Source organism: Poecilia reticulata, linkage group LG6 (genome assembly GCF_000633615.1).
Source record: "Poecilia reticulata strain Guanapo linkage group LG6, Guppy_female_1.0+MT, whole genome shotgun sequence".
NCBI lineage: Eukaryota > Metazoa > Chordata > Actinopteri > Cyprinodontiformes > Poeciliidae > Poecilia > Poecilia reticulata.
This window is the reverse complement of record NC_024336.1, coordinates 24,920,973-24,938,193: the sequence shown is the minus strand read 5'-3', so window position 1 is coordinate 24,938,193 and position 17,221 is coordinate 24,920,973. Positions and strand designations below refer to the sequence as shown.

The 17,221-nt window shown below is 36.6% G+C and overlaps 3 protein-coding genes across 3 annotated transcripts; 2 read left to right on the top strand and 1 right to left on the bottom strand.

Moving 5' to 3' along the window:
- Nucleotides 1–1,157: 1,157 nt before the first annotated feature.
- On the bottom strand, nucleotides 1,158–7,078 carry cib2 (calcium and integrin binding family member 2). Its single transcript, XM_008412251.2, has 6 exons — nucleotides 6,766–7,078; nucleotides 4,768–4,802; nucleotides 2,697–2,808; nucleotides 2,076–2,223; nucleotides 1,780–1,975; nucleotides 1,158–1,673 (listed from the first exon to the last, which is right to left on the bottom strand). The coding sequence occupies exons 1-6, from the start codon at nucleotides 6,814–6,816 to the stop codon at nucleotides 1,652–1,654; spliced, it is 564 nt and encodes a 187-aa protein (XP_008410473.1). The 5' UTR covers nucleotides 6,817–7,078; the 3' UTR covers nucleotides 1,158–1,651.
- Nucleotides 7,079–7,594: 516 nt separating this feature from the next.
- Nucleotides 7,595–11,183, top strand: lrrc61 (leucine rich repeat containing 61). Its single transcript, XM_008412252.2, has 9 exons — nucleotides 7,595–7,827; nucleotides 8,694–8,789; nucleotides 8,866–9,012; nucleotides 9,112–9,172; nucleotides 9,517–9,602; nucleotides 9,688–9,753; nucleotides 9,861–9,929; nucleotides 10,070–10,195; nucleotides 10,466–11,183. Exons 1-9 carry the CDS (start codon nucleotides 7,800–7,802, stop codon nucleotides 10,570–10,572), a joined length of 786 nt encoding a protein of 261 aa, XP_008410474.1. The 5' UTR covers nucleotides 7,595–7,799; the 3' UTR covers nucleotides 10,573–11,183.
- A 315-nt stretch (nucleotides 11,184–11,498) lies between these two features.
- idh3a (isocitrate dehydrogenase (NAD(+)) 3 catalytic subunit alpha) lies at nucleotides 11,499–17,132 on the top strand. The gene is made up of 11 exons (XM_008412253.2): nucleotides 11,499–11,601; nucleotides 13,410–13,472; nucleotides 13,619–13,702; nucleotides 13,886–14,000; nucleotides 14,156–14,343; nucleotides 14,505–14,638; nucleotides 14,725–14,827; nucleotides 15,665–15,729; nucleotides 15,942–16,026; nucleotides 16,133–16,285; nucleotides 16,369–17,132. The coding sequence occupies exons 1-11, from the start codon at nucleotides 11,587–11,589 to the stop codon at nucleotides 16,450–16,452; spliced, it is 1,089 nt and encodes a 362-aa protein (XP_008410475.1). The 5' UTR covers nucleotides 11,499–11,586; the 3' UTR covers nucleotides 16,453–17,132.
- The last annotated feature ends 89 nt before the right edge of the window (nucleotides 17,133–17,221 follow it).

Below are 17,221 nucleotides of genomic sequence, written 5' to 3'. Positions count from 1 at the left end.
ATACAACCGTTTTGACTAAAGATTTATAGAACTACCTAAAGGTCATACATGAATATCCAGAAACAAAGTGGGCTTGGTATAAAGTGCACAGAATCAACACAGAACACTGTGCTCAATACATACATAATGCAAATCTGTAGCACCACAACCAACACCTGGTAATCATCAACCATCATAGGCAAGACCATTTCCTCTTGTTTTCCAATGAGATCGCCTATGTGTGCAGGATTCAAGAATGTGTTTGAATACGGGGGCAGATCATTCCAGACTACATCTTCCTGAAGTAAAATGATTATGTTAATTCCTTACAGAAAGCAGCTGTCCAAACCAACTTGGCAGAAGATGAAAATATTCATTTGAGTTCAAATTCAAATGGATAACTTGGTGTTACTGATGGAGTCATGACCACTGCTTTCTAGCAGAAAAGGTAAATGTCCAGGGAAAAGTTTGTGAACATAAGACTTTGGGGATGGTGCTTAATTTTGCGTTAATTTAAAAAAAAAAAGCACCAAATACATTTGGATAGTCAGCAATAGAGTAACGCAACACAACGTTCCATTAGAAGCATGCACATCTACACAAATTGCTCAAGTGAATCCTGCATATAAGCCACACCCATTTGGTTCCCCAGCTGCATGTTCAGAAAGCACACAAGGCCTATGACCTTTCCAGATTGACTAGTATGATGTGAAAGGGCAAAGGGATCAATGACCATCTATGGGGAGCTAACATTCTGTATTAAAATTTGTTATTTTAATTGGTGACATGTAATGTTGAAAATTTCAGATAACCAGAATTTTTTTTTAATCAGCTATAAGTCATAATCATCAAAATCATTAGAAAATGCTTGAAATACGTCGTTTATTTCAGTAACTCAATATACTAAGTGAAACACATTATTTAGATTCATTACACACAGACTGACGTTTTCAAGCCTTTATTTCTGTTAATTTCCACATACAGCTAATGAAAACATTTTGAATTAGACTACACCATCAGACCAATAAAAAATAATTTCAATACATAACTATATCCATCCATCCATCCATTTTCTGTATACCCTTGGTCGGGAGGGTGTGGGGTTGGGAGGGTTGCTGGTGCCTATCTCCAGCTAACGTTCCGGGCGAGAGGCAGGGTCACCCTGGACAGGTCGCCAGTCTGTCGCAGGGCACATACATGCATGCTTTATAAAAAATAATTTTAATCTGAATAAAGTTTTTATTTTCAAAAGGTTCGTTTAACATCGCTTCTGTCAGACTGTTAGATGTAGCTCCACTCCAGCAGCTTGCCGTCATCAGCATGCGAATGTGTGAGTGAAGAGAAATGGCTCATTTTATTGTACAACATCTTTATGTGTCCTAATAAAGCCCTATTTAAGTCACATGTCATTTCATTTAATTCTATTTTTAATCTGACTAAAGAGACTCATGAGAACACGGGTTCTTATTTACTGAACTTGACTAGATTGACTTTTGATGCAATTGTATCCTTTTACCCTAAATTTGGGATTGCAGGTTTTCTTTAGATAAGATCACATTCAGCAGAGTTTACTGCGTAACTGAAGGTCAGAGTGGTGATGTGGCAGGGACAGTTCTGGTTCAGTCCCCAGGTTTATGAAACTGCTGACATCAGAACAGTCAAACCATCCATCTCAGATACGGATATGAAAGGTGCTGGAAGAGTATAGAAAACAGTAGTGTTAATTTCAATTAATAGGAATGGTTTTTGGAGAAACAACTCTACAACATAGGGTAAAAACCTTATTTAAGTTAGCATTACCTTAAAAAATCTGGAGCTCTGGTTATCATGTTTTCAAAGTCAGCGTAGGAGAGTTTACTGTCTCCATCCAAATCTGCCTCCTCGATGGCTTTCTCACACACCAATTCAACCTCCTCAGGAGTCAACTCCTCCTTTGTCAGCTTATTTAAAGTCTTCTCAAGATCCTCCTTGCACAGGTAATTATCCACGTTGTAATCTAAGATGGAAATAAATCTGAGTGAATTACTTTGAAACATAATTTCATAAAATTTTACGTTATAAAAAGGCATAAAAGCCTTTTTACATGTTGTTATTACCATATATCTTAAAGGCATATATGGCCTTAAGTTCTCTTGGAGCCATTTCACTGAGGACTGAGAACATATCTACAAATTCATTGAAACTGAGGTTCCCCATCCCATCCTCTGAGAATGACTCCACAATCCGATTGCGGAATGGGTTTTCCTGCACATCAGGCAAAAATATTCAGAGTGATACAAATGTCGCAAAAATATTCTGAAAATATTCTAATTTCACATGAGAATCACATATGGTTTTAGTAGATGAATAGTTTGGCAAGACATTAACTTCATTATTCAAAAGAGTTTTAGAAACAGGCATATGATTTTGCATACTGCATTTATTGGATTTTGCTGACCAAAAACTTTAGAAGATGCTATTCAAACCAATCTGGCCCAAAATGAAAAGGTAATTTAATCAAAAATGTTTGACTTCGGACTGGTTTCTTTAAGCTTTATACTATAAGGTTAGGCTGATAAAAAAAATTTATTTGTGGCTAAAAATAAATGATGACCCATAATCAAAAAATAGATGTAGGTTAACAGTTCAGAATGCAGGTAAAATTTTAAGAAAACCAAAATGACATAAATTGTCAGATGTTTTAAAAAAGCTTTTAAAAATGATCATCTTTGTTATACCTTTAATTCTGGCATGTCGACAATCAGCGCTAAGGGCAGTTTACAATCCGGTTCATTGGTGTAGTCCATTGGTACAAGATGTGGAGCCAACTCATGATATCTGCTGTGCAACCTAAGGTTAAATACAAAGCAGATGGGAACAAATACAATTTATAATTTGCAAAATATACCATTCATGTTTAAACTCCATCCATAGTATTAAAAGTAATGTCAGCCAAACCACCAAAGCTACAACAGCTTTGACCTTGCTTGCAAGGCTGCCTCTTAAGTTTAGGAGTGTGTGTAGGTATTTTTTAACCTTCATTCAGAAGCATATTTGGTAGACAAGAAGGCATGGCTCTCTGCATACAAAGGAGGTAATTCGGCAATTAGATTCAGGTCTGTTAGACCAGGGACACATCTAAAAGCTGCAGGACACGGGCCTTTGAGGAATGGATTTGAATACCCCTGCTAGCATGGTTTCTGCTCGCTGTGAATTTCTGGAAATGTGTGCCACACCTTTTAACCACTGCAATTGATGGAACATTCTTTCTAAGGGAAAGTTGACTATGCAAATTTAGTCTGTGTTACCTCCGTGCCAAAAAGGAACTTGCAGAAACCCGCTGAGTAATATTTACATCAGTTGCCATGTGGATGTTAAACAGATATCTGAAAAGCTCACATTTAACTAAAACTTTTGCTTTACCCAACTTACTGTTTCCTCTTAGGACAAAATGTGGCTACCCTCAAACTCATTTAATAGAAAGTCATAAAGAACCTGTCCAAACACTCTATTTACTGTCACCTTTACTTTTCACAATCTTCTTTGAGAATCTTTTTTTTTATGGCTCAGGCAGCCTTTATTTAAGAGTGGTTAAACAGGAAAGTAGGTAAAAGTGGGGGAGGACATGTGGCAAAGGTCACCAGGTTTGGGACTTGAACCTGTGACCTCTACACTGATGACAAGAGCCTCCATATGAGGGTTGTGCTTTACCCCTGTGGCACCACAGCATCCCCTTCTTTGTGAATCTTAACATACTAGCTTAATTTTTCAACTTCTATGAACTAAACACTGAAAGATGAGCAACACTACTCAGCTCCATGAAGAAAATTATAGGTCGTTTTTGCATGTCAGTCTCCTGGTGAGTGATATGAAAAGAGAGGTGATGCTACCCATAAATTCATAATTTTTCAAGATTTTGAAGTGTCCTCAAACTCCAGTGCATCAAAATTCTCTTGATCTCCATGGACAACAACCTTTAGCCTTCATGTTTTGGTCAAGAGCAAGTTCTGAGATGCTGAATGAGCCTTGTTCACTGTCATTCTTGACCACAGTTTTCTGTTTGTGTCCTGACTGCGTCTTGCTTACTGGTGTTGATCAGCTCATTTACCTGTAATCACTTAGGAAACACTTTATGCAAAGCAGATTACAAGTAAGAGACAACATTCAACCTTCATATGGTTAACAAACCTTTGCATGAATTTTGGGTGATAAATCTGGTTAAACTTCAGACTAAAAGGCGACAGAAGAAGAGGGCAAAGTAAATTCGGCTTAAGTTTGTCAATGTTTTGGGCAACAGGAAAGGAGGAGTACTTGGAAGACATCAATGAATGAACTTAAGAAGACCCTTATCTCAGAACCACTCGAAATGTATCTGTTTCAACACAAATAGTAACAGAAGATTATTCAACAAACTCATATTTCATAAAGTACCTTTATCAAAAAGGTACCAAGATTTTCACACTATTCTGCTAAAGCCATTATTTTCCAGCTGGAAACTATCATCTAAGACTTTGAAATATATTTCTCATAAATCTGTAGAAAATCGGTGGAACGTCTAAGATAACTTACACAGTATCCTGCAGGCAGATTTAAGAAATAAAGCTTTGAGGGGAAAACAGTCTGGAGAGGTTATTGTTTATTGTGGAACCTTGTTTAACAAGGAAACTTTAACATACATTTAACATATAGGCTAACATAATCACTGATTTCATAGTCAAAACATGTGGCCAAATGTTTAGTCTGGTGATCATCAGAACAAGCACATTGCCAATTAATCCGAACCAAACAATACAAAGAAAAATATCTTACCGCAAAATTTCTTTGCGAGTGAAAAATGTGCAGTCCTGCAATAAGAGTAGACAGAAGATCAAAGCTCTAGTTCAAAAGAAATACAGTATATATGTACATATACACATATATGCAGTATATATGTATATACAACACGACTACTAACAGGTGAAAATAATAAAATGCTCATCTCCTCGTCAGGTCACCTGTTAGATTGCCTGCGTTAGACAGCAGAGGAACATACTGTCCTCAGAGTTAACGTGTTAGAGGCAGAAAAAATGGGACAAATTGTAATAGGTAGACGAACGGTCAGAGCATTTCCAAAAATGCAGCTCTTGTGTTGCATTGATGTTCAGCGTTTAGTGTCTATAAAAAGTGCTCCAAGAAAGAAACAGTGATAAACTGAGTCACTGCTGTGCACAGGAGGCAAAGAGGCGTGCTCATCCTGGTCATATTATTATGCCTCATTAATTGATACGTATATTTTTATGACACCGTTTGAAGTATAGCATCAGCCTACATCGGTCACTCAGTGACCCATCTATCAAATCATATTAAATAGTGTGACAGATTTTCTAAATGTAGCACTGGTCTCAAACTCGGGTCCTCAGGGCCTGGTTCTGCAACTTTAAAATGACCCTCTGCTTCAGGACACCTAGCTCGAATATCAGCTCATTAGCAGAGCTCTGTAGACATTGACTGCATGTTAGCGAGGCTTTTAATTCAAGTGTATAGGACAAGGAACACATCTTAAAGTTACAGAACTCTGATCCTTGAGAACTGCAGTTTGAGACTGCCGATAAAAGGCTTGACCGGGTGTCTGGTTTCTCTAAAGCGCTGATGGCTGTGAGAGTACACACAGCAACATGATCTGCTGTTGTCTAACATGCATGTGTTGGCACATGTAATATCCAATAGCCCAACAGAAGAACGCCTTGGTTTACATCAGCCTTTTGTACTGTCTGACCTGTGTTCGTAGGTGTAAGAAACAGAACGCAGCTGTGTATTTCTAGAACAGAGTGTACTGTAAATGTCTGGAGTATAGCAGTGATTGTGTCTTACACCAGATGCTTTAGCTTAGTAACGGTATGAATCCTATGTTTGTATAAATGCCTCTGAAGCTCAGAAAGACGCTCAAGCTGTAGGGGTCAGAGCCTGAAAATCTGAATAGCGAAAAATACCAACAGGACAAAACAAAGAGCAATGGGATTCTAAGAGGAATTTTTAAAGAGCCACTATAGTAACCAGAGCAACTCTTGAGAACTAAGCTGAGTCCTGAGAGTAGAGTTTCACAGCATATCACTGGCTTGGCATCAATTATTAATCCCCCAGCAAATCACAAGGTGAACTGTTGCACACGGAGTGGTGTATTTATCAGACTGATACTTGGATTACTAGTTAAACTGGACAAAGTTATTATTTTTTTCATACAATGAGTTTGTGTTCATTCTTCAATGTCAAGTCTAATCTGACTGTCAAGTCAATCAGATCATTTTAAATCATTCCTTCAATGAACAAGGAGTACAGTGCAATCAATTGTAGATACCAATTTCCTATTCTCAGTTTTCAATATGAAAAACATAAGAACAATAATGCAAACAAGTATAGATAATGCCTAACATTAAAAAATGACAGCAATGGAGTTCAAAACTTCATTTTTGCAATATTATTTTTCTCTTATTGTCATCTTGTTTGGAAAAGACTAGAGCAGGGACAATTGCATTGATAAACCTCAAAAGTCCTACATGTTCTGTTAAGTAACCTAACAGAAACTGAACAGAAACTTGAGACACTTCTTACTCTTCTAAAGTCCTTAGAGTAATAATATTTAATAAACTAACTCAGTCAGACCTTGAAGGAAAAAAGCCTGAATGGTTCTTCTCTAACTTTATCTAAATATCTTTCAATTCAAAATGCTTATAATGTTTTGTATGAGAAATATTTTTTCTTGTAAGGAAGTTATGCATCACTTTCCTCCGTCCTCCATCATAATACAAGCAAAGCATGCATTCATCTTACCTGATAAGCATCAAGTTGCTCGTCTGTGAATATTGTTTGCTTATTACCCATCTTTATCAAGTAATTTGTTGCTTGTACACATTCAAAGCAAAGAACGTCCACCACCTTTTCTCAGAGAAAGGCATTTAGGGGGTCGGTGGAGTCAAAGTCTCCACACAAGTTGAGCCGAGTATTGTTGCAAGAACTTAAAAAAGATTGTTGTTGATGTCCATTCAGGAGATTCCTGCCATGAGAGCAAATATTCGCTGGAAAATAAAATGTAAAAAGACCGCATAGCTGGTGTCTTGTCACAGTTGAGCCAGAGGAGTGGATTTTCCTGTAAACCCTGTTCAGCGCAAACTGATCTGCTTCTCCTTAAGAACCCAGGTGGTGTTTCCAACAGGGTGCAGACAAACCAATCAGACAACCCACAGGCAAATAAATAAGTAAACTTGAACTAGAACCTGCTGGCAACATGGTTGATATAACAGCAAAGAAGGCCATAGAACTTCTATTGAACTATCACTTTATTTGATAAATATTGAAAAATAAGATCGTTTAATGAGAGGCCTAATTTAAATGTATATATTAAATCCTGTTAATTATAAAGACCTATAGAGTACCTTACTTCGAATGTACTGAGAGCCTACATTAATTATAAAAGTCCAGGTAGTAATAATTTGATTAACTTGGTCTTGTCCATGATCTTGCAGGTTAGACGTTTAATAATAATAATAATAATAATAATAATAATAATAATTTAGTTTCTATCAAATAACCTGTTGCTTCTGAAGTAAAATAAACTAGTTTATCTTCTGCTCCAGAGATTATCGCTTCCCTGTAAACTCTCCCCCCCGTTGAGCTGCAGAGGCTGGTGTGATGTCCGTCTCTAATCCACCTGCCTGTTATTACAGCACCAATGAGCGTGTCCTTATCCCACCTCTGGACAAATGATAATTTCACGCTCAGTAAATAATTCCTGTCTTGATTTGCGCTGGTTTAATTGTCACCCTTTGTGACATTTGTTTGATTTCTAACTGTCAAAGTTGCCCAGCATGGACTGTAAGCGAGACAAGGAGCAGGGTAAGTTTCACTGATAGCTTGTTGCTACGTTACTGTGTTAGCCTCTAGCAGCCTGTGCTAACTGTAGCTAACTGTGTCCACAGAGAAAATGAAGCTAACAACGCGTCTGTGTTTGTAATTTCTTCCTGTTGCTTCGTCATCTCTAGAGAAAAAAAATAAACATGAGCTCTACTACTATTCTATTTTACACACCTTTTTATATGTTGAATGATTATCATAATTTTTCCTAGCTGCTGCCATAGGAACGACGCTCACTGTTAGCACAAATGTAGCTAACATTATTTAACGCTGATGCTAGATGACCGTAAAGAAAGTTCACATTTCTCATGTATTTCTTCTCAAAGATAAGACACAATTGGTGCTCCTATATTTTCACCAATATTGTTTTTCCACTTTGATTTCCTCTTGTTTACAATTCAGTAAGCTAAATTAAAAAAAAAAATAACATGAAATAAAATAACGGACTGGTATTTACATATAAAAAGACACTATCCTCATTATCTATGGTTCAGTGAGTGAGGAGAATTCATGTGTAGGACTAAAGCAAACATAACTCCCTCAGCTGTTACTCATGCATGCTAGTGGGATTATAACATTACACAACAGTGAGCACATCAGCACATCTGTCTGTTGTGACCCTCTCCTTTGTAAAAATCCTCTGTGTGCTGTCAGGAAAATAAATAATAATATGCTGCTTCTATTTAAAGTTTCTTTTCCCTTCCCTGTTAACAGAACAAACAGTGCTTCCAGCATTATCTTTTGCATCGCTGAGTCACAAATTATAGGATCTGTAGTTGCACTGCATATTAAGAATAGAAAGTGAATGTGCTTTGTTTTGTGCGGTCTTATCACTCTGGTTCCCTCAGATGCAGAGTATGAGAAGGTAACTGCTTTGCAGCTGAAGTCACGGACAGGAGAATTTGATTTGGAATCCATTCTGTTTCTGAAACTCAGAGTCCTTGGTAAGGATTAGTGCACGTTTTTAATGTTCATGTTCATTAAGTTACTATTTATAAAAATTTGCTCTTTGTCTTTAAGGTATACATGACCTTGGATGCATTGGGGAATGTGTAAATTTGGAGAGGCTGGACCTATTTGGCAACAATGTCACAAATCTAGGACCTCTATCATCTCTTCGTCTTCTTTCTGTGCTTAATTTGTCTTCTAACAGAATCTCTAATATAGGTAAGGCAAACGGGCTTTATTTCAGTTTTTTTTTTTTTTTTTTCAGAATGACATTGTGTAAAATTTATTTGTGTTCTCTGTTTCTGGTTGTTTTCCCAGAGCCACTTCGTAGTTGTGAAAATTTACAAACTTTAAATTTAGCTGGTAATGTCATATCCAGGTATGTTACAAATTTACATGCTGATACCATTGCAAAACAATATTTTAATCGTTTTTGAAAATAAATCAGAACTGATCATTTTGAATTGCTGGTTAATGTCACTGATTATAAATTGCATAAGGTTTTTCTGCCATTATTCTAGTTTTACAATGTATACAAATAAACTAGATTTTACTTCAACTCATTTGATAAATGCTGAAATGCATCATCATATTTAGATTTTGTCACTTATTAACTAAGGTCTATGCTGAATTATATATATATATATATATATATATATATATATATATATATATATATATATATATATAAAACCTTACGTCTAATGTGCTATTTTTCAACAGCACTGAGAGCCTACATTGCCTTGTTTCTCTGAAAAAGCTAGAAAACATACGTCTGAGAGACAACACCTACAATTACAGTAACCCAGGTAATTTATGAGAAATTTATCTGCAATTCCAGTAAATGGAAGATGGTGATTGATGTTTGTTATGTTGCTGCTTTGGTTTTGTCAGTGTGCAGGAGCGCATCATACAGAGCTGTTGTACTCGAGATGTTCCCGAACATCAAGGTTCTGGATGGTAAGATTTATTTTTCTGTAATTCTTTATCTTGGCAATACTATTAGTACTTGAAGGCATTGCTGTGTTTTGGCTGAATATGCTTATACTATCTGTTTTGAATTACAGGAGAGAGAGTTGTTGGACGAGGAAGTGAATTGTACCAGTTATGCAAAGACATTGATGATACCATAAAAGGTACTATTTTTTTTCTTTGCTGCAAATATACGTCTATTCAATGACCAACAACAGTCTTACATGGATGTGTGTTTAATGCAATGTTTTTGTTTTTTTTTGTAAAATACCGTTGAACTGTTCATTTTTCTCTATGTGATCAGCTGGTTCATATAAGAATGGGCAGCTCATTGAACATCCCGATTGCAAGCCATGGGTAGAAGACGGTTACTGGGAGATAAAGCGATCAAACAATGCCATTATTGAAGAAGCCTACAAACAGTTCAATGGTGAGGTTCGCTGTGTTTTTTCTTTTTTTTTTTTACCATTTGTCAACTCTTTTGATATTATTTATACTGAAATTACAAGTGCGTCTCAATACATTAGATGAGCATCAAAAGTTTATCCAAAAATATTTGCAATTGTGTATATAATGAATCTCCTTTTGAGTTTCACTTTTAAAAAGAAATAACAGTATTGAACTAACTTCACAGTGTCATTCTAATGAATTAATGTCACCTGTTCATGTAATTGTCTTTTCTTTTTTTCTTCTTCTCCAGATGTTCTTCACGAATGCAGACTCTTGAACAACAGAGCCACTCATGTGATTTCCCAGACTGAGCGATCAATGAGCTTGAAGAAGCAGCCAAAGCAATACGCCATCTGAATTGGGCTATTTTGTACAAACCTTTTATGTAACTTTCAGCCGCCTTTTTTTGCTTTGTAATGATGTACTATGACAGATGTACTGTAGCTTTTTTCAAACAACCATGCTATATCCAAATGCTTTTTAAATATCATTGCCTGACACACGTGCTCCGTGCCGCAGTGTGTGAATTTCGCTGTTACTGTATTCATCCTATGCATTGGTTGACAGAATAAATACAGAGGCGGTTTGAAAACCTTGACCCATACTGATGCCCCTCAGTTTGGCTCATCGATGTCTTAACTTGCACAATGTGCATTTTGTACAATGCTGTAGCCTGAAATAATGCTGATAGCTATGCTGCTCATTAGAATTTGTATTGGTCTTTGCTTACAGGGTGTCCTTAATTTTACATTGCTGGTTAATTTAAAAAGTAAATGTGTCATCTATTGTTTGTTCTTGTGCTTATGCAAAGATTGACTGATTGATTGTTGGCTCTTTTTACTTGTTTTTTTTTTTTATCATAGGGTTTCTCTGTGCAACCAACTTGCTGAAAATACATTATTTGTAAGCCTGTAAATGTGTATTTAATTCTGACTTTGATTATTTAGAATAAATTCAGATAAGATGCATACCTATATCACCCACTTTACGATCAGAGCAAAATACATTGTGATGTATTTGTTAAAACAAATAAGATCTTTACAAGTCATAAGGCAGTCCAACAAATAATGCCATGCTGCCACCTGCTGGTGATTGTCCAATACACTTATAAATAACCTAACAGACATTAGACACACATTGGAAATATTTGATATTTATCTGTAATAGAAGCGTTGACATTTAGTTTATTGCGTTTCCTTGTTGAAGAAAGTAATTATTTTAACCACTATAAACAGGTACAGTCATCGGTATGTATTTTAGTAAATTGTGTTTATTTTGAAAGCCGGAAGTTTGCGTTACGTCTTTTCCAGTTTGACAAGCCGCCGCCGCTCCTCAGAGCTCGACCTCGTCTACCTCACAATCGCAGGAAACATGTGGAGGTCAACGGTATGCATCCATAAAATTTACCTAACTGTCTTATGCAATTCACTAAATCTTTTATTCTTTATGTCCGATTTTTGTAAATTGCGTTCAAGCTGAAAAGGAAGATAAAGCTACGAGGATAATTATGCTTATTAAAAATGAGCTACAGCTTTATGGTTACTATAGTAACTAGAATCTTGCTAGTTTAGTAGCTCACTTGCTAACTACATGGTTTATCCTCTTCTGCAGATCATTTTGGGAGCTGTTTCTGTTGAAGATACTTGTTAGACCTAAGAAATGGCAACACATGTCTACAGATTATTCATCTGCTAACAAAGTTTGGTTTTTATATCAACGGCAAGGACAAAATCAAACCACAGCAAGAAAGTTTAGTCTACTTGACTACGAGGGGGTACCCAAAAGTTTCCAGAATGACGCTGCTGCACGCGCAGTTTTCGTAGTACACGATTCTGCCGCTAGGCATTTGTTCAACCACGCCTTCTCAATCAGTGTGCCAAGCGGCGTTGATGTGGAAGGTTTCGTCTACCCTCAGTGAATTTTCTTGTAAGAGCTATTTTGTCCAGCCGTCGTTTTTCTTCATGGAGAAGTTCTATGAGCAACATTTGAACGGAAACCGTTCAAATGTTGAAGACCGCTTACAAGGATGACGCTATGTGTCAAGCTCAAGTTTACTCGTGGTTCACCCGCTTTAAAAATGGTGAAATGTCAATTGGTGATCAACTGCTTTTTCCCGGCTTCACAGCGCGGCTGTGAAGTTTTGCTTCCTGCTCCGGAAAAAAGCGGTTGATCATCAACCCTACTGTCAAGTAAATTCTCTTCTTATTGGCCAGAAGACTAAAAGTAAACATTTATCCTCACATTGAATTGGAAGTAATTTACACTCACTGGACAACTTATTAGATACACCTGTTTAATTGTGTATGAATATAAATTTCAAATAAACCAGTTATGTGGCAGCATTTGCAACAAACAAAACCTTGAAGAAGATGGGCTACAGGCTCAGGGTTCCGCTCAGAGGCTGCACTTATCACAGGCTCACCAGAATGGGACATTAATGTGTCTCAAAGCTCAATTTATCTCAAATTGTCTTCTGAACATGTCAATAAGATCACTGTTCTCCAATGGCGTTCACAGTAACCACATCTCAGTTAAATAACACCCTTACGGATGTGATGAGACTTGAAATTTTCAGCCAATATTTGATGCCATCAGGTCAATATGGACCAAAAAAATCAGAAGTATGTTCCTGTCCACTTGTTGTATTTTTACCATGAAGGATTGAAGAAGTTCTGATGGCAAATATATCCCAATGCAGTATGAAAAATGTTGTCTCTAATAAAGAGGACAGTGAGTTTCTACACCAATAAACAAATGAGGAGCATGACACACTGGATTAACATCCTTGTCTTGCACAAGTCTTTGCTGGAGTTTGATCCTCGAGTTGTTTAACCATAGTTTGTCATTACAGCAAGAGATGCACTGATTCTACAGTATGTGGAAGTCTTTTGGGGGATGTTAATGGTATTCTTTCACATAATATTTCTGCTTTTGATTTTAGTTTTTTGTTTTTGGATGATGCAGGTGAGGGTTGCTTTTTTTTGGGTGGTGCAAAGGCCATTGCTGAAGATTAACCATGAATTGTTGAAGGGGGTTGCTTGTTCTAAGTCTTTGGATTTTTTTCTGCATTAAGCTCTCTTTGCAGAACTTCAAGGAAAAAGTTTTGAAAATTGGAACTTTTGAGTGGGTCATCTATCGAGCTTCACAATGGATGACTTGAGTGTTTTACTAAAGTGGTGTTTCTGAAATTGCAGGCATCACGTGTAGTTGCTTCTTTGAAAAATGAGCTTCTACAATCCAGGAGTTTCATCCGTGGGGTATGTAGATTTTTTTTTTTTTTTTTTTTCAAATTTACTTTAGATTACTACAATCATTTTTAAAATCTGTTTTAATGTTTAAGACATATGGGTGTACGGGTGAACACAATCTTTATTTTGGTCTTTGTCTCTCTTTTTCCACACAGATGAAAACTGTTACATTAATCCCCGGTGATGGCATCGGTCCAGAGATCTCCGCGGCTGTCGTGAAGATATTTGTAGCAGCTGAAGTCGGTTATTACATTTTTTTTTATATATATATATATACTGTCAATCTGTTTTTTCTACTGATTTTTGACAGACAGGATAATTGTGAGAAATATAGCTTTTTTTAAAATGCTGCTCAATCTACAAGATATGCATCATCTGAGAAGATAGTGTTGTGCTTGTTGTTTGCATATATTTTAAACTAGGTTCCCATTGAGTGGGAGGAAAGAAACGTCACAGCTGTACAGGGACCAGGTGGAAAGTGGATGATTCCTCATGATGCTAAAGAATCGATGGATAAAACAAAAATCGGCCTGAAAGGTAACCTAAACCCTTTTTGCTGCAAAGCCCAGTTTTCTACACATTTTCCCACATAGAAAAGATTGCTCTACTTTATTCAATTTCACACTTTTGTTGAAAAATGAATTTTAAATAAGTTTATTTGGCGGATATTTTTCCACTATTTCTACCTGCAGGCCCTTTGAAAACACCAGTAGGAGCAGGTCATCCCTCCATGAACCTGCTTCTGAGAAAGACGTTTGACCTCTACGCTAATGTGCGCCCCTGCGTGTCCATTGAGGGTTATGACACGCCTTATACTGATGTGAACCTGGTTACCATCAGGGAAAACACTGAGGGAGAGTACAGTGGGATTGAACACGTGGTAAAACTCTTTACACACTCTTTTGATTAGAGCCATTTTATTTTATTGCTTTTAATATTAAAACATCCCATCTCACTGTTATCTTCACTTACAATAATTTATCATTGAGTTTCTTTAGGCGTTAGTCATGTTCATTTTTAATGACGCACCTCTACTTTCAGATTGTTGACGGAGTTGTGCAGAGTATTAAGCTCATCACGGAACAAGCCAGCCACCGCATTGCAGAGTATGCTTTTGAATACGCAAAAAACAATCAGAGGTCCAGTGTTACTGCTGTTCACAAGGCTAATATCATGTATGTTACATTCCTCTACAGATGCCATCAAAGCTTGTCCTGCTAAAGATGCTAAATGACTGTCCGATGTTTGCTCGTCTTTTCAGGCGAATGTCGGATGGACTTTTCCTGCGAAAGTGCAGGGAGGCCGCAGAGAAGCACAAAGATATCAAATTCACAGAGATGTACTTGGATACTGTGTGCCTTAATGTAAGTTCCAGCAACTTCTATTAGGAATCAAATTAGCTCTCTTGTTTTATTTAGGCCTTAGCTGGTATGAGATACTCGGTGTGTAGAGTGTTACAGTATTGTGATATTTACATTATCTAATTGATTTTATTTAAAACATAACTAATAGATATTTCTAACATTGATGACATTAAAAGCGTTAAATGAATACCAATAGCTATCCTTTAAATATGCTTATTGTGGAGAATATTAGTCTTTTCACTGTAGTTTTAAAAGATACAATGACGGGTGGCATTTTTTTTTAAACTCCTTTTAAATAAATTATAAAGTAGTAGCCTTTCAGCCAGCTGACCTTCAGTGCCTAGCAGCATGATGAGGGGAGGATGTTCCATCCAGACTGCAAATATCCCAGTCACTCCAGCAGTGTCTCTTGTATCTTATTAAAAGTTCTTAAAACTGTAGAAACAGCATGATGAAGACATTTTTGTGGTTCTGAAAATATAACTTTTTAGGACGGTGATACTGGTAACCGGACTATGTAGGCCATACATATTGCAACTTATTACCACAAGAGGGAGTAATAACTATGTGTCACAAATTTAATGGAATACAAACTTCAAATAGAGACAAAGACTGCATGGACTTTGTTGGAATAAGATAAATAAGTGATACATTGTTTTACTACAAGGAAATGGTTAAAGTATACTTACTTTGCATGTGTCAGATCAGTTGTCAACTCATCACCGGTCTTGGATGAGCCTCGATTGGCAACATTTGATTCCCATACAATCCATGTGCATTTCTGTGGCATTCTTGACATTTGCAATTAAAGGCAACATTGTCAAAATCCTCCTACAGATAGTCCAGGATCCCTCGCAGTTTGATGTCCTGGTGATGCCAAATTTGTATGGAGACATCTTGAGGTAATTACATAGTAAATATATCATAAGTTCTTCCTTATAAACTTTTCCAAAATTAAAACTTAAGAATCCGGTCAGAAAATGTGGTGATATTTGACTGAACCAGAAATAACAAGTAGAAAATAATTACAAGTGGCAAAAAGAGTAAACCTTATCAGCATATAACGGAAACAAATCTACATTTGTTTGTTTGTTTTTTTTTTAATTCATTGCAGTGATCTCTGTGCTGGATTAATTGGAGGTTTGGGAGTAACACCAAGTGGAAACATTGGTGCCCATGGGGTGGCCATATTTGAGTCGGTACGTTTTATATTTTACGACACATATTTTTAATTAACATAATTAAAATCAAATAATTTTGATCAACCATGGTGGTTGACTGTTATTTTTCCTTTCCTCCTGCCAGGTTCATGGAACTGCTCCAGATATTGCAGGACAAGATCTTGCTAACCCCACTGCCCTGCTGCTCAGTGGCATCATGATGCTGCGCCACATGGGTTTACATAGCCACGCCCAGAAAATTGAAACTGCCTGCTTTGACACCATTCAGGACAAAAAGGTAATTCACTTTTAAAGACAACTCGCTGTGGGTGTATTGATAACGTGATGCTCCTTCTAAAGTTTTTCATAATTTTCTTTAAGGTTCTAACCAAAGACTTGGGAGGAAACGCCAAGTGCTCAGAGTTCACAGAAGTAATTTGTCAAAGAGTTCGGGACATGAAGTAAAAGGAGCTAGTGAGGCTTCTCATAATCTGTTAGTATAGTATTACGTTGCACTGTGTGACTCCATGTTAAAACGTTTACCCAGAGCATGTATTTAAAATTCTGGTGCTTATGAACTTGAATGTTTAGATTGCAGCACCTTTAACAAAGAATTGTCTTAACCGCATCATCAAGAACATCTGTATATATGACATGCTAAGCAAGATTTTTGAAGACGGTTGTACATTAATCTTTAATGTGTTTAAAACTCACTTTAAAATAAGAGAGACAGTCCTCATGAACATGTCAGAAGTCTTCCATTATGGTGCCCAGAGATTGTGCACTTGATACTGGTGGGGAAAAAAACATGCTTCTTTATGCACAAAACCTTATCATTTTGAACTTGGTATGTTTTTAAACCACTAGGTGTTGTTCTTCCAAATTGTATGAATGTATGCAGAACAATTCCAATAGAAATGTGAAACTATAATCAGATTTTTTTTTTTCAATCTAGCTTGCTATTAAAGTTCATGACAAAATTTTCATATATCCAATCTTGGTTTGAGACTATTTTTTAAAGACAGTTTCTTATGTTTAGAGGTATTCATTGTGACAGGTAAACTTTTCTAATGTTTAAAGGCATTATAAAGTGTGCATGTACAAAAAAGGGGGTAAAAAAAATTAAAGTTCTACTTTTAGAGTTATATTCTTTGAGAGTGAGAGTTTGATTAAATTCAGATTTCACTGAAATCACAATTTGTAATCGCTTTAGAAACATAACACTGGATGTAAA

Excerpts from the sequence above, each read along its gene's own strand:
- lrrc61 (XM_008412252.2), top strand. The coding sequence starts at position 7,800 with ATGGACTGTAAGCGAGACAAGGAGCAGG. Across the intron at positions 9,013-9,111 it reads TAACAGAATCTCTAATATAG|AGCCACTTCGTAGTTGTGAA; the intron begins GTAAGGCAAACG and ends TTGTTTTCCCAG. Across the intron at positions 9,173-9,516 it reads GCTGGTAATGTCATATCCAG|CACTGAGAGCCTACATTGCC; the intron begins GTATGTTACAAA and ends ATTTTTCAACAG.
- idh3a (XM_008412253.2), top strand. Across the intron at positions 15,730-15,941 it reads TTGTATGGAGACATCTTGAG|TGATCTCTGTGCTGGATTAA; the intron begins GTAATTACATAG and ends AATTCATTGCAG. Across the intron at positions 16,286-16,368 it reads ACACCATTCAGGACAAAAAG|GTTCTAACCAAAGACTTGGG; the intron begins GTAATTCACTTT and ends ATTTTCTTTAAG.
- cib2 (XM_008412251.2), bottom strand. The coding sequence starts at position 6,816 with ATGGGTAATAAGCAAACAATATTCACAGACGAGCAACTTGATGCTTAT. Across the intron at positions 2,224-2,696 it reads TCGACATGCCAGAATTAAAG|GAAAACCCATTCCGCAATCG; the intron begins GTATAACAAAGA and ends CCTGATGTGCAG. Across the intron at positions 1,976-2,075 it reads ATATGCCTTTAAGATATATG|ATTACAACGTGGATAATTAC; the intron begins GTAATAACAACA and ends TTTCCATCTTAG.